The following is a 17,095-nucleotide window of genomic DNA, read 5'->3' as shown; positions in this document are numbered from 1 at the left end:
CCAGTTTTCGAGCTCTCCAAACAACATTTCCAGCTAGCGAGCTATCCAAAAGACATTTCCAGCTATAGAGCTCTCCAAACGTCATTTCCAGTTAGCGAGCTCTCCAAACAACATTTCCAGCTAGCGAGCTCTCCAAATGACATTTCCAGCTATAGAGCTCTCCAAACAACATTTCCAGCTATCGCTATAGAGCTCTCCAAACAACATTTCCAGCTAGCGAGCTCTCCAAATGACATTTCCAGCTAGCGAGCTCTCCAAATGACATTTCCAGCTATAGAGCTCTCCAAACGACATTTCCAGCTAGCGAGCTCTCCAAATGACATTTCCAGCTATCGAGCTCTCCAAACGACATTTCCAGCTAGCGAGCTCTCCAAATGACATTTCCAGCTAGCGAGCTCTCCAAACAATATTTCCAGCTAGCGAGCTCTCCAAATGACATTTCCAGCTAGCGAGCTCTCCAAACGACATTTCCAGCTATAGAGCTCTCCAAATGACATTTCCAGCTAGCGAGCTCTCCAAATGACATTTCCAGCTATCGAGCTCTCCAAACGACATTTCCAGCTATAGAGCTCTCCAAATGACATTTCCAGCTAGCGAGCTCTCCAAATGACATTTCCAGCAATAGAGCTCTCCAAACAATATTTCCAGCTAGCGAGCTCTCCAAATGACATTTCCAGCTATCGAGCTCTCCAAATGACATTTCCAGCAAAATAGCTCTCCAAACGACATTTCCAGCTATCGAGCTCTCCAAACAACATTTCCAGCTATAAAGCTCTCCAAACAACATTTACAGCTATCGCTATAGAGCTCGCCAAACAACATTTCCAGCAAGCGAGCTCTCCAAATGACATTTCCAGCTATCGAGCTCTCCAAATGACATTTCCAGCTATCGAGCTCTCCAAACAACATTTCCAGCTATAGAGCTCTCCAAACAACATTTCCAGCTATAGAGCTCTCCAAACAACATTTACAGCTATCGCTATAGAGCTCGCCAAACAACATTTCCAGCGAGCGAGCTCTCCAAATGACATTTCCAGCTAGCGAGCTCTCCAAACAACATTTCCAGCTATCGCTATAGAGCTCTCCAAACAACATTTCCAGCTATCGCTATAGAGCTCTCCAAACAACATTTCCAGCTAGCGAGCTCTCCAAACAACATTTCCAGCTATAGAGCTCTCCAAACGACATTTCCAGCTAGCGAGCTCTCCAAACAACATTTCCAGCTAGCGAGCTCTCCAAACAACATTTCCAGCTATAGAGCTCTCCAAACTGCATTTCCAGCTATAGAGCTCTCCAAATGACATTTCCAGCTAGCGAGCTCTCCAAATGACATTTCCAGTTTTCGAGCTCTCCAAACAACATTTCCAGCTAGCGAGCTATCCAAAAGACATTTCCAGCTATAGAGCTCTCCAAACGTCATTTCCAGTTAGCGAGCTCTCCAAACAACATTTCCAGCTAGCGAGCTCTCCAAATGACATTTCCAGCTATAGAGCTCTCCAAATGACATTTCCAGCTATCGAGCTCTCCAAACGACATTTCCAGCTATCGAGCTCTCCAAACGACATTTCCAGCTAGCGAGCTCTCCAAACGACATTTCCAGCTATAGAGCTCTCCAAACAACATTTCCAGCTAGCGAGCTCTCCAAATGACATTTCCAGCTATCGAGCTCTCCAAACGACATTTCCAGCTAGAGAGCTCTCCAAATGACATTTCCAGCTAGCGAGCTCTCCAAACAATATTTCCAGCTAGCGAGCTCTCCAAATGACATTTCCAGCTAGCGAGCTCTCCAAACGACATTTCCAGCTATAGAGCTCTCCAAATGACATTTCCAGCTAGCGAGCTCTCCAAATGACATTTCCAGCTATCGAGCTCTCCAAACGACATTTCCAGCTATAGAGCTCTCCAAATGAAATTTCCAGCTAGCGAGCTCTCCAAATGACATTTCCAGCAATAGAGCTCTCCAAACAATATTTCCAGCTAGCGAGCTCTCCAAATGACATTTCCAGCTATCGAGCTCTCCAAATGACATTTCCAGCAAAATAGCTCTCCAAACGACATTTCCAGCTATCGAGCTCTCCAAACGACATTTCCAGCTATAGAGCTCTCCAAACGACATTTCCAGCTATAGAGCTCTCCAAACAACATTTCCAGCTATCGCTATAGAGCTCACCAAACAACATTTCCAGCTAGCGAGCTCTCCAAATGACATTTCCAGCTAGCGAGCTCTCCAAACAACATTTCCAGCTATCGCTATAGAGCTCTCCAAACAACATTTCCAGCTATCGCTATAGAGCTCTCCAAACAACATTTCCAGCTAGCGAGCTCTCCAAACAACATTTCCAGCCATAGAGCTCTCCAAACAACATTTCCAGCTAGCGAGCTCTCCAAACAACATTTCCAGCTATAGAGCTCTCCAAACGACATTTCCAGCTAGCGAGCTCTCCAAATGACATTTCCAGCTAGCGAGCTCTCCAAACAACATTTCCAGCTATCGAGCTCTCCAAACAACATTTCCAGCTATAGAGCTCTCCAAACAACATTTCCAGCTATAGAGCTCTCCAAACAACATTTACAGCTATCGCTATAGAGCTCGCCAAACAACATTTCCAGCTAGCGAGCTCTCCAAATGACATTTCCAGCTAGCGAGCTCTCCAAACAACATTTCCAGCTATCGCTATAGAGCTCTCCAAACAACATTTCCAGCTATCGTTATAGAGCTCTCCAAATGACATTTCCAGCTATCGCTATAGAGCTCTCCAAACAACATTTCCAGCTAGCGAGCTCTCCAAACAACATTTCCAGCTATAGAGCTCTCCAAACGACATTTCCAGCTAGCGAGCTCTCCAAATGACATTTCCAGCTAGCGAGCTCTCCAAACAACATTTCCAGCTAGCGAGCTCTCCAAACAACATTTCCAGCTATAGAGCTCTCCAAACGACATTTCCAGCTATAGAGCTCTCCAAATGACATTTCCAGCTAGCGAGCTATCCAAAAGACATTTCCAGCTATAGAGCTCTCCAAACGTCATTTCCAGTTAGCGAGCTCTCCAAACAACATTTCCAGCTAGCGAGCTCTCCAAATGACATTTCCAGCTATAGAGCTCTCCAAATGACATTTCCAGCTATCGAGCTCTCCAAACAACATTTCCAGCTAGCAAGCTCTATCAAACGACATTTCCAGCTATAGAGCTCTCCAAACAACATTTCCAGCTATAGAGCTCTCCAAACAACATTTCCAGCTAGCGAGCTCTCCAAATGACATTTCCAGCTATCGAGCTCTCCAAACGACATTTCCAGCTAGCAAGCTCTCCAAATGACATTTCCAGCTAGCGAGCTCTCCAAACAATATTTCCAGCTAGCGAGCTCTCCAAATGACATTTCCAGCTAGCGAGCTCTCCAAACGACATTTCCAGCTATAGAGCTCTCCAAACGACATTTCCAGCTAGCGAGCTCTCCAAATGACAATTCCAGCTATCGAGCTCTCCAAACGACATTTCCAGCTATAGAGCTCTCCAAATGACATTTCCAGCTAGCGAGCTCTCCAAATGACATTTCCAGCAATAGAGCTCTCCAAACAATATTTCCAGCTAGCGAGCTCTCCAAATGACATTTCCAGCTAGCGAGCTCTCCAAACGACATTTCTAGCTAGCGAGCTCTCCAAATGACATTTCCAGCTAGCGAGCTCTCCAAACGACATTTCCAGCTATAGAGCTCTCCAAACGACATTTCCAGCTATCGAGCACTCCAAGCGACATTTCCAGCTATAGAGCTCTCCAAATGACATTTCCAGCTATAGAGCTCTCCAAACGACATTTCCAGCTATAGAGCTCTCCAAACAACATTTCCAGCTAGCGAGCTCTCCAAACGACATTTCCAGCTAGCGAGCTCTCCAAACAACATTTCTAGCTAGCGAGCTCTCCAAACAACATTTCCAGCTAGCGAGCTCTCCAAACGACATTTCCAGCTATAGAGCTCTCCAAACGACATTTCCAGCTAGCGAGCTCTCCAAACGACATTTCCAGCTATAGAGCTCTCCAAATGACATTTCCAGCTAGCGAGCTCTCCAAATGACATTTCCAGCTATAGAGCTCTCCAAACAACATTTCCAGCTAGCGAGCTCTCCAAACAACATTTCCAGCTATAGAGCTCTCCAAATGACATTTCCAGCTAGCGAGCTCTCCAAACGACATTGCCAGCTAGCGAGCTCTCCAAACAATATTTCTAGCTAGCGAGCTCTCCAAACAACATTTCCAGCTAGCGAGCTCTCCAAACGACATTTCCAGCTATAGAGCTCTCCAAACAACATTTCCAGCTAGCGAGCTCTCCAAACGACATTTCCAGCTATAGAGCTCTCCAAATGACATTTCCAGCTAGCGAGATCTCCAAATGACATTTCCAGCTATAGAGCTCTCCAAACAACATTTCCAGCTAGCGAGCTCTCCAAACAACATTTCCAGCTATAGAGCTCTCCAAATGACATTTCCAGCTAGCGAGCTCTCCAAATGACATTTCCAGCTATCGAGCACTCCAAACGACATTTCCAGCTATAGAGCTCTCCAAACGACATTTCCAGCTATAGAGCTCTCCAAACAACATTTCCAGCTAGCGAGCTCTCCAAACGACATTTCCAGCTAGCGAGCTCTCCAAACAACATTTCTAGCTAGCGAGCTCTCCAAACAACATTTCCAGCTAGCGAGCTCTCCAAACGACATTTCCAGCTATAGAGCTCTCCAAATGACATTTCCAGCTATCGAGCACTCCAAGCGACATTTCCAGCTATAGAGCTCTCCAAATGACATTTCCAGCTATAGAGCTCTCCAAACGACATTTCCAGCTATAGAGCTCTCCAAACAACATTTCCAGCTAGCGAGCTCTCCAAACGACATTTCCAGCTAGCGAGCTCTCCAAACAATATTTCTAGCTAGCGAGCTCTCCAAACGACATTTCCAGCTAGCGAGCTCTCCAAACGACATTTCCAGCTATAGAGCTCTCCAAACAACATTTCCAGCTAGCGAGCTCTCCAAACGACATTTCCAGCTATAGAGCTCTCCAAATGACATTTCCAGCTAGCGAGCTCTCCAAACGACATTTCCAGCTATAGAGCTCTCCAAACAACATTTCCAGCTAGCGAGCTCTCCAAACAACATTTCCAGCTATAGAGCTCTCCAAATGACATTTCCAGCTAGCGAGCTCTCCAAATGACATTTCCAGCTATCGAGCTCTCCAAGCGACATTTCCAGCTATAGAGCTCTCCAAACGACATTTCCAGCTATAGAGCTCTCCAAACGACATTTCCAGCTATAGAGCTCTCCAAACAACATTTCCAGCTAGCGAGCTCTCCAAACGACATTTCCAGCTATAGAGCTCTCCAAACGACATTTCCAGCTAGCGAGCTCTCCAAACGACATTTCCAGCTATAGAGCTCTCCAAATGACATTTCCAGCTAGCGAGCTCTCCAAATGACATTTCCAGCTATCGAGCACTCCAAGCGACATTTCCAGCTATAGAGCTCTCCAAATGACATTTCCAGCTATAGAGCTCTCCAAACGACATTTCCAGCTATAGAGCTCTCCAAACAACATTTCCAGCTAGCGAGCTCTCCAAACGACATTTCCAGCTAGCGAGCTCTCCAAACAACATTTCTAGCTAGCGAGCTCTCCAAACGACATTTCCAGCTAGCGAGCTCTCCAAACGACATTTCCAGCTATAGAGCTCTCCAAACGACATTTCCAGCTAGCGAGCTCTCCAAACGACATTTCCAGCTATAGAGCTCTCCAAATGACATTTCCAGCTAGCGAGCTCTCCAAATGACATTTCCAGCTATAGAGCTCTCCAAACAACATTTCCAGCTAGCGAGCTCTCCAAACAACATTTCCATCTATAGAGCTCTCCAAATGACATTTCCAGCTAGCGAGCTCTCCAAACGACATTTCCAGCTAGCGAGCTCTCCAAACAACATTTCCAGCTACAGAGCTCTCCTAACGACATTTCCAGCTATTGAGCTCTCCAAATTACATTTCCAGCTATTGAGCTCTCCAAACAACATTTCCAGCTATAGAGCTCTCCAAACAACATTTCCAGCTATAGAGCTCTCCAAACAACATTTCCAGTTATAGAGGTCTCCTAACAACATTTCCAGCTATAGAGCTCTCCAAATGACATTTCCAGCTATTGAGCTCTCCAAATGAAATTTCCAGCTAGCGAGCTCTCCAAACGACATTTCCAGCTAGCGAGCTCTCCAAGCAACATTTCCAGCTACAGAGCTCTCCTAACAACATTTCCAGCTATTGAGCTCTCCAAATGACATTTCCAGCTATAGAGCTCTCCAAATTACATTTCCAGCTATTGAGCTCTCCAAACGACATTTCCAGCTATAGAGCTCTCCAAACAACATTTCCAGCTATAGAGCTCTCCAAACAACATTTCCAGCTATAGAGCTCTCCAAACAACATTTCCAGCTATAAAGCTCTCCAAACAACATTTCCAGCTAGCGAGCTCTCCAAATGACATTTACACTTGGAGAATGAGAACGGTATGAACGTAGTAATACATATACTTAATGACTAAACATAAATTAAGTTCCCATAAGCAAACATTACAGAGCGCAAGGTATATATTTACTGCACATCTACCACTCTAGTGTTTAATTGCTATATTGTAATTACTTTGCCACCATGGCCTATTTATTGCCTCATCTCCCTTATCTTACCTCATTTGCACTCACTGTATATAGAGTTTTTGTTTTCTTTTGTTCTACTGTATTATTGACTGTATGTTTTGTTTATTCCATGTGTAACTCTGTGTTGTTGTATGTGTCGAATTGCTATGCTTTATCTTGGCCAGGACGCAGGTGCAAATGAGAACCTGTTCTCAACTAGCCTACCTGGTTAAATAAAGGGGAAATAAAAAATAAAAAAACTGGGAATTGATCAACATTGTAAAACAATTGACAGAAAGAATGAATAAGTGTGCAGGAATTGGCGGGAGTCAGTGGAGAGAGATGTGCCTATAGTGCATCTTAGCCACATTACTGCATCACATCACTGCATTAAGAACAGATGCTATACCTACTGCATAACATAACTGCATTAGGAACAGATGCTATACCTACTGCATAACATCACTGCATTAGGAACAGATGCTATACCTACTGCATAATATTACTGCATTAGGAACAGATGCTATACCTACTGCATAATATAACTGCATTAGGAACAGATGCTATGCCTACTGCATAATATCACTGCATTAAGAACAGATGCTATACCTACTGCATAACATAACTGCACTAGGAACAGATGCTATACCTACTGCATGATATCACTGCATTAAGAACAGATGCTATACCTACTGCATAATATCACTGCATTAGGAACAGATGCTATACCTACTGCATAACATAACTGCACTAGGAACAGATGCTATACCTACTGCATGATATCACTGCATTAGGAACAGATGCTATACCTACTGCATGATATCACTGCATTAGGAACAGATGCTATACCTACTGCATAACATAACTGCATTAGGAACAGATGCTATACCTACTGCATAATATCGCTGCATTAGGAACAGATGCTATACCTACTGCATAATATCGCTGCATTAGGAACAGATGCTATACCTACTGCATAATATCACTGCATAAGGAACAGATGCTACACCTACTGCATGATATCACTGCATTAGGAACAGATGCTATACCTACTGCATAATATCACTGCATTAGGAACAGATGCTATACCTACTGCATAATATCACTGCATTAGGAACAGATGCTATACCTACTGCATGATATCACTGCATTAGGAACAGATGCTATACCTACTGCATAACATAACTGCATTAGGAACAGATGCTATACCTACTGCATAACATAACTGCACTTGGAACAGATGCTATACCTACTGCATGATATCACTGCATTAGGAACAGATGCTATACCTACTGCATAATATCACTGCATTAAGAACAGATGCTATACCTACTGCATAACATCACTGCATTAAGAACAGATGCTATACCCACTGCATAATATCACTGCATTAGGAACAGATGCTATACCTACTGCATAATATCACTGCATTAGGAACAGATGCTATACCTACTGCATAATATCACTGCATAAGGAACAGATGCTACACCTACTGCATGATATCACTGCATTAGGAACAGATGCTATACCTACTGCATAATATCACTGCATTAGGAACAGATGCTATACCTACTGCATAATATCACTGCATTAGGAACAGATGCTATACCTACTGCATGATATCACTGCATTAGGAACAGATGCTATACCTACTGCATAACATAACTGCATTAGGAACAGATGCTATACCTACTGCATGATATCACTGCATTAGGAACAGATGCTATACCTACTGCATAATATCACTGCATTAAGAACAGATGCTATACCTACTGCATAACATCACTGCATTAAGAACAGATGCTATACCTACTGCATAATATCACTGCATTAAGAACAGATGCTATACCTACTGCATAACATCACTGCATTAAGAACAGATGCTATACCCACTGCATAATATCACTGCATTAGGAACAGATGCTATACCTACTGCATAATATCACTGCATTAGGAACAGATGCTATACCTACTGCATAATATCACTGCATTAGGAACAGATGCTATACCTACTGCATAATATCACTGCATTAGGAACAGATGCTATACCTACTGCATAATATCACTGCATAAGGAACAGATGCTACACCTACTGCATGATATCACTGCATTAGGAACAGATGCTATACCTACTGCATAATATCACTGCATTAGGAACAGATGCTATACCCACTGCATAATATCACTGCATTAGGAACAGATGCTATACCTACTGCATAATATCACTGCATTAGGAACAGATGCTATACCCACTGCATAATATCACTGCATTAGGAACAGATGCTATACCCACTGCATAATATCACTGCATTAGGAACAGATGCTATACCCACTGCATAACAGAACAGAACCTGTACCTCCTGAATGATCTTCTGTAGTTCCTTGTTCTCTCTCTCCAGCTGTCTGGACTTCTCCTCATCGTTGTTGTTGGTGGATGAGCCCTGTGTCTTCATGGTCTCCTGGGTGTCTGACTGCCACTCCCCTCGGGTGATCAGCCGACGCATCTACAGTACCACCATAGAGATAAACAATCTGTACTGAAACATCTACAGTATCACCATAGAGATAAACAATCTGTACTGAAACATCTACAGTATCACCATAGAGATAAACAATCTGTACTGAAACATCTACAGTATCACCATAGAGATAAACAATCTGTACTGAAACATCTACAGTATCACCATAGAGATAAACAATCTGTACTGAAACATCTACAGTATCACCATAGAGATAAACAATCTGTACTGAAACATCTACAGTATCACCATAGAGATAAACAATCTGTACTGGAAACATCTACAGTATCACCATAGAGATAAACAATCTGTACTGAAACATCTACAGTATCACCATAGAGATAAACAATCTGTACTGAAACATCTACAGTACCACCATAGATATAAACAATCTGTACTGAAATATCTACAGTATCACCATAGAGATAAACAATCTGTACTGAAACATCTACAGTATCACCATAGAGATAAACAATCTGTACTGAAAGATCTACAGTATCACCATAGAGATAAACAATCTGTACTGAAACATCTACAGTATCACCATAGAGATAAACAATCTGTACTGAAACATCTACAGTATCACCATAGAGATAAACAATCTGTACTGAAACATCTACAGTACCACCATAGAGATAAACAATCTGTAATGAAACATCTACAGTATCACCATAGAGATAAACAATCTGTACTGAAACATCTACAGTATCACCATAGAGATAAACAATCTGTAGTGAAACATCTACAGTATCACCATAGAGATAAAAAAATCTGTACTGAAACATCTACAGTATCACCATAGAGATAAACAATCTGTAATGAAACATCTACAGTATCACCATAGAGATAAACAATCTGTACTGAAACATCTACAGTATCACCATAGAGATAAACAATCTGTACTGAAACATCTACATTATCACCATAGAGATAAACAATCTGTACTGAAACATCTACAGTACCACCATAGAGATAAACAATCTGTACTGAAAGATCTACAGTATCACCATAGAGATAAACAATCTGTACTGAAAGATCTATAGTATCACCATAGAGATAAACAATCTGTACTGAAACATCTACAGTACCACCATAGAGATAAACAATCTGTACTGAAACATCTACAGTATCACCATAGAGATAAACAATCTGTACTGAAACATCTATAGAGTATCACCATAGAGATAAACAATCTGTACTGAAATATCTACAGTATCACCATAGAGATAAACAATCTGTACTGAAACATCTACAGTATCACCATAGAGATAAACAATCTGTACTGAAACATCTACAGTATCACCATAGAGATAAACAATCTGTAATGAAACATCTACAGTATCACCATAGAGATAAACAATCTGTACTGAAACATCTACAGTATCACCATAGAGATAAACAATCTGTACTGAAACATCTATAGAGTACCACCATAGAGATAAACAATCTGTAGTGAAACATCTACAGTATCACCATAGAGATAAACAATCTGTACTGAAACATCTACAGTATCACCATAGAGATAAACAATCTGTACTGAAACATCTACAGTATCACCATAGAGATAAACAATCTGTAATGAAACATCTACAGTATCACCATAGAGATAAACAATCTGTACTGAAACATCTACAGTATCACCATAGAGATAAACAATCTGTACTGAAACATCTACAGTATCACCATAGAGATAAACAATCTGTACTGAAACATCTACAGTATCACCATAGAGATAAACAATCTGTACTGAAACATCTACAGTATCACCATAGAGATAAACAATCTGTACTGAAACATCTACAGTACCACCATAGATATAAACAATCTGTACTGAAACATCTACAGTACCACCATAGATATAAACAATCTGTACTGAAACATCTACAGTACCACCATAGAGATAAACAATCTGTACTGAAACATCTATAGTATCACCATAGAGATAAACAATCTGTACTGAAACATCTACAGTATCACCATAGAGATAAACAATCTGTACTGAAACATCTACAGTATCACCATAGAGATAAACAATCTGTACTGAAACATCTATAGAGTATCACCATAGAGATAAACAATCTGTACTGAAACATCTACATTATCACCATAGAGATAAACAATCTGTACTGAAACATCTACAGTATCACCATAGAGATAAACAATCTGTACTGAAACATCTACAGTATCACCATAGAGATAAACAATCTGTACTGAAACATCTACAGTATCACCATAGAGATAAACAATCTGTACTGAAACATCTATAGAGTACCACCATAGAGATAAACAATCTGTACTGAAACATCTACAGTATCACCATAGATATAAACAATCTGTACTGAAACATCTACAGTATCACCATAGAGATAAACAATCTGTACTGAAACATCTACAGTATCACCATAGAGATAAACAATCTGTACTGAAACATCTATAGAGTACCACCATAGAGATAAACAATCTGTACTGAAACATCTACAGTACCACCATAGAGATAAACAATCTGTACTGAAACATCTACATTATCACCATAGAGATAAACAATCTGTACTGAAACATCTACAGTATCACCATAGAGATAAACAATCTGTACTGAAACATCTACAGTACCACCATAGATATAAACAATCTGTACTGAAACATCTACAGTACCACCATAGAGATAAACAATCTGTACTGAAACATCTACAGTATCACCATAGAGATAAACAATCTGTACTGAAACATCTATAGAGTATCACCATAGAGATAAACAATCTGTACTGAAACATCTACAGTATCACCATAGATATAAACAATCTGTACTGAAAGATCTACAGTATCACCATAGAGATAAACAATCTGTAATGAAACATCTACATTATCACCATAGAGATAAACAATCTGTACTGAAACATCTATAGAGTATCACCATAGAGATAAACAATATGTACTGAAACATCTACAGTACCACCATAGAGATAAACAATCTGTACTGAAACATCTACAGTACCACCATAGAGATAAACAATCTGTACTGAAACATCTACAGTACCACCATAGAGATAAACAATCTGTACTGAAACATCTACAGTACCACCATAGAGATAAACAATCTGTACTGAAACATCTACAGTACCACCATAGAGATAAACAATCTGTACTGAAACATCTACAGTACCACCATAGAGATAAACAATCTGTACTGAAACATCTACAGTACCACCATAGAGATAAACAATCTGTACTGAAACATTTATAGAGTATCACCATAGAGATAAACAATCTGTACTGAAACATCTACAGTATCACCATAGAGATAAACAATCTGTACTGAAACATCTACAGTACCACCATAGAGATAAACAATCTGTACTGAAACATCTATAGAGTACAACCATAGAGATAAACAATCTGTACTGAAACATCTACATTATCACCATAGAGATAAACAATCTGTACTGAAACATCTACAGTACCACCATAGAGATAAACAATCTGTACTGAAACATCTATAGAGTACAACCATAGAGATAAACAATCTGTACTGAAACATCTACAGTACCACCATAGAGATAAACAATCTGTACTGAAACATCTACAGTATCACCATAGAGATAAACAATCTGTACTGAAACATCTATAGAGTACAACCATAGAGATAAACAATCTGTACTGAAACATCTACAGTACCACCATAGAGATAAACAATCTGTACTGAAACATCTACAGTATCACCATAGAGATAAACAATCTGTACTGAAACATCTACAGTATCACCATAGAGATAAACAATCTGTACTGAAACATCTACAGTACCACCATAGAGATAAACAATCTGTACTGAAACATCTACAGTATCACCATAGAGATAAACAATCTGTACTGAAACATCTACAGTATCACCATAGAGATAAACAATCTGTACTGAAACATCTACAGTACCACCATAGAGATAAACAATCTGTAATGAAACATCTACATTATCACCATAGAGATAAACAATCTGTACTGAAACATCTATAGAGTATCACCATAGAGATAAACAATATGTACTGAAACATCTACAGTACCACCATAGAGATAAACAATCTGTACTGAAACATCTACAGTACCACCATAGAGATAAACAATCTGTACTGAAACATCTACAGTACCACCATAGAGATAAACAATCTGTACTGAAACATCTACAGTACCACCATAGAGATAAACAATCTGTACTGAAACATTTATAGAGTATCACCATAGAGATAAACAATCTGTACTGAAACATCTACAGTATCACCATAGAGATAAACAATCTGTACTGAAACATCTATGGTACCACAGAAACATACAATCAATTGACCTGGTGCTCACTGGTACAGAATACCAGCACTTTGAATTTTCTACTATAGAATATCATCCCTAAAACGTTAACACCGGTACTGTAACAGACATACTGTAGTTACTGACTGAAGCTGCTATGGTAACACTGAGACAACCTGTAGTTACTGAGTGAAGCTGCTATGGTAACACTGAGACAACCTGTAGTTACTGACAGAAGCTGCTATGGTAACACACAGACATACAGTAGTTATTGACTGAAGCTGCTATGGTAACACAGACATACTGTTGTTACTGACTGAAGCTGCTATGGTAACACAGACATACTGTAGTTACTGACTGAAGCTGCTATGGTAACAGAGACATACTGTAGTTACTGACTGAAGCTGCTATGGTAACAGAGACATACAGTAGTTACTGACTGAAGCTGCTATGGTAACACAGACATACTGTAGTTACTGACTGAAGCTGCTATGGTAACACAGACATACTGTAGTTACTGACTGAAGCTGCTATGGTAACACACAGACATACAGTAGTTACTGACTGAAGCTGCTATGGTAACACTGAGACAAACTGTAGTTACTGACTGAAGCTGCTATGGTAACACAGACATACTGTAGTTACTGACTGAAGCTGCTATGGTAACAGAGACATACTGTAATTACTGACTGAAGCTGCTATGGTAACAGAGACATACTGTAGTTACTGACTGAAGCTGCTATGGTAACACAGACATACTGTAGTTACTGACTGAAGCTGCTATGGTAACACAGACATAGTGTAGTTACTGACTGAAGCTGCTATGGTAACACACAGACATACAGTAGTTACTGACTGAAGCTGCTATGGTAACACAGACATACTGTGGTTACTGACTGAAGCTGCTATGGTAACAGAGACATACTGTAGTTACTGACTGAAGCTGCTATGGTAACACAGACATACTGTAGTTACTGACTGAAGCTGCTATGGTAACACAGACATACTGTAGTTACTGACTGAAGCTGCTATGGTAACACACAGACATACAGTAGTTACTGACTGAAGCTGCTATGGTAACACTGAGACAAACTGTAGTTACTGACTGAAGCTGCTATGGTAACACAGACATACTGTAGTTACTGACTGAAGCTGCTATGGTAACAGAGACATACTGTAGTTACTGACTGAAGCTGCTATGGTAACACAGACATACTGTAGTTACTGACTGAAGCTGCTATGGTAACACAGAGACATACTGTAGTTACTGACTGAAGCTGCTATGGTAACACAGACATACTGTAGTTACTGACTGAAGCTGCTATGGTAACACAGACATACTGTAGTTACTGACTGAAGCTGCTATGGTAACACAAAGACATACAGTAGTTACTGACTGAAGCTGCTATGGTAACACAGAGACATACTGTAGTTACTGACTGAAGCTGCTATGGTAACACAGACATACTGTAGTTACTGACTGAAGCTGCTATGGTAACACAGACATACTGTAGTTACTGACTGAAGCTGCTATGGTAACACACAGACATACAGTAGTTACTGACTGAAGCTGCTATGGTAACACAGACATACTGTAGTTACTGACTGAAGCTGCTATGGTAACAGAGACATACTGTAGTTACTGACTGAAGCTGCTATGGTAACACAGACATACTGTAGTTACTGACTGAAGCTGCTATGGTAACAGAGACATACTGTAGTTACTGACTGAAGCTGCTATGGTAACACAGACATACTGTAGTTACTGACTGAAGCTGCTATGGTAACACACAGACATACAGTAGTTACTGACTGAAGCTGCTATGGTAACACAGACATACTGTAGTTACTGACTGAAGCTGCTATGGTAACACACAGACATACTGTTGTTACTGACTGAAGCTGCTATGGTAACACTGACATACTGTAGTTACTGACTGAAGCTGCTATGGTAACACACAGACATACTGTAGTTACTGACTGAAGCTGCTATGGTAACAGACATACTGTAGTTACTGACTGAAGCTGCTATGTTAACACACAGACATACTGTAGTTACTGACTGAAGCTGCTATGGTAACACACAGACATACTGTAGTTACTGACTGAAGCTGCTATGGTAACACACAGACATACAGTAGTTACTGACTGAAGCTGCTATGGTAACAGACATACTGTAGTTACTGACTGAAGCTGCTATGGTAACACACAGACATACTGTAGTTACTGACTGAAGCTGCTATGGTAACACAGACATACTGTAGTTACTGACTGAAGCTGCTATGGTAACACAGACATACTGTAGTTACTGACTGAAGCTGCTATGGTAACACAGACATACTGTAGTTACTGACTGAAGCTGCTATGGTAACACACAGACATACTGTAGTTACTGACTGAAGCTGCTATGGTAACACACAGACATACAGTAGTTACTGACTGAAGCTGCTATGGTAACAGACATACTGTAGTTACTGACTGAAGCTGCTATGGTAACACACAGACATACTGTAGTTACTGACTGAAGCTGCTATGGTAACACACAGACATACTGTAGTTACTGACTGAAGCTGCTATGGTAACAGACATACTGTAGTTACTGACTGAAGCTGCTATGGTAACACACAGACATACTGTAGTTACTGACTGAAGCTGCTATGGTAACACAGAGACATACTGTAGTTACTGACTGAAGCTGCTATGGTAACAGAGACATACTGTAGTTACTGACTGAAGCTGCTATGGTAACACAGACATACTGTAGTTACTGACTGAAGCTGCTATGGTAACACAGACATACTGTAGTTACTGACTGAAGCTGCTATGGTAACACACAGACATACAGTAGTTACTGACTGAAGCTGCTATGGTAACACTGAGACAAACTGTAGTTACTGACTGAAGCTGCTATGGTAACACAGACATACTGTAGTTACTGACTGAAGCTGCTATGGTAACAGAGACATACTGTAGTTACTGACTGAAGCTGCTATGGTAACACAGACATACTGTAGTTACTGACTGAAGCTGCTATGGTAACACAGAGACATACTGTAGTTACTGACTGAAGCTGCTATGGTAACACAGACATACTGTAGTTACTGACTGAAGCTGCTATGGTAACACAGACATACTGTAGTTACTGACTGAAGCTGCTATGGTAACACACAGACATACAGTAGTTACTGACTGAAGCTGCTATGGTAACACAGAGACATACTGTAGTTACTGACTGAAGCTGCTATGGTAACACAGACATACTGTAGTTACTGACTGAAGCTGCTATGGTAACACAGACATACTGTAGTTACTGACTGAAGCTGCTATGGTAACACACAGACATACAGTAGTTACTGACTGAAGCTGCTATGGTAACACAGACATACTGTAGTTACTGACTGAAGCTGCTATGGTAACACAGACATACTGTAGTTACTGACTGAAGCTGCTATGGTAACAGAGACATACTGTAGTTACTGACTGAAGCTGCTATGGTAACACAGACATACTGTAGTTACTGACTGAAGCTGCTATGGTAACACACAGACATACAGTAGTTACTGACTGAAGCTGCTATGGTAACACAGACATACTGTAGTTACTGACTGAAGCTGCTATGGTAACACACA

The 17,095-nt window shown here is 40.5% G+C and overlaps 1 protein-coding gene across 2 annotated transcripts in view; it reads right to left on the bottom strand.

Annotated features, from left to right (window-relative positions):
* The window catches only part of gabbr1b (gamma-aminobutyric acid (GABA) B receptor, 1b), a 147,389-nt gene that overhangs the window by 3,249 nt on the left and 127,045 nt on the right, over nucleotides 1–17,095 (bottom strand). For both annotated transcript variants that reach the window (XM_045709657.1, XM_045709658.1), the window contains one exon: nucleotides 9,015–9,161. In XM_045709657.1, coding sequence (XP_045565613.1) covers nucleotides 9,015–9,161 — 147 coding nt within the window. The remainder of the gene's footprint in view (nucleotides 1–9,014; nucleotides 9,162–17,095) is intronic.

This window comes from Salmo salar, chromosome ssa27 (assembly GCF_905237065.1).
Source record: "Salmo salar chromosome ssa27, Ssal_v3.1, whole genome shotgun sequence".
NCBI lineage: Eukaryota > Metazoa > Chordata > Actinopteri > Salmoniformes > Salmonidae > Salmo > Salmo salar.
The sequence above is the reverse complement of the archived record's forward strand: the minus strand, read 5'-3'. Positions and strand labels throughout refer to the sequence as shown.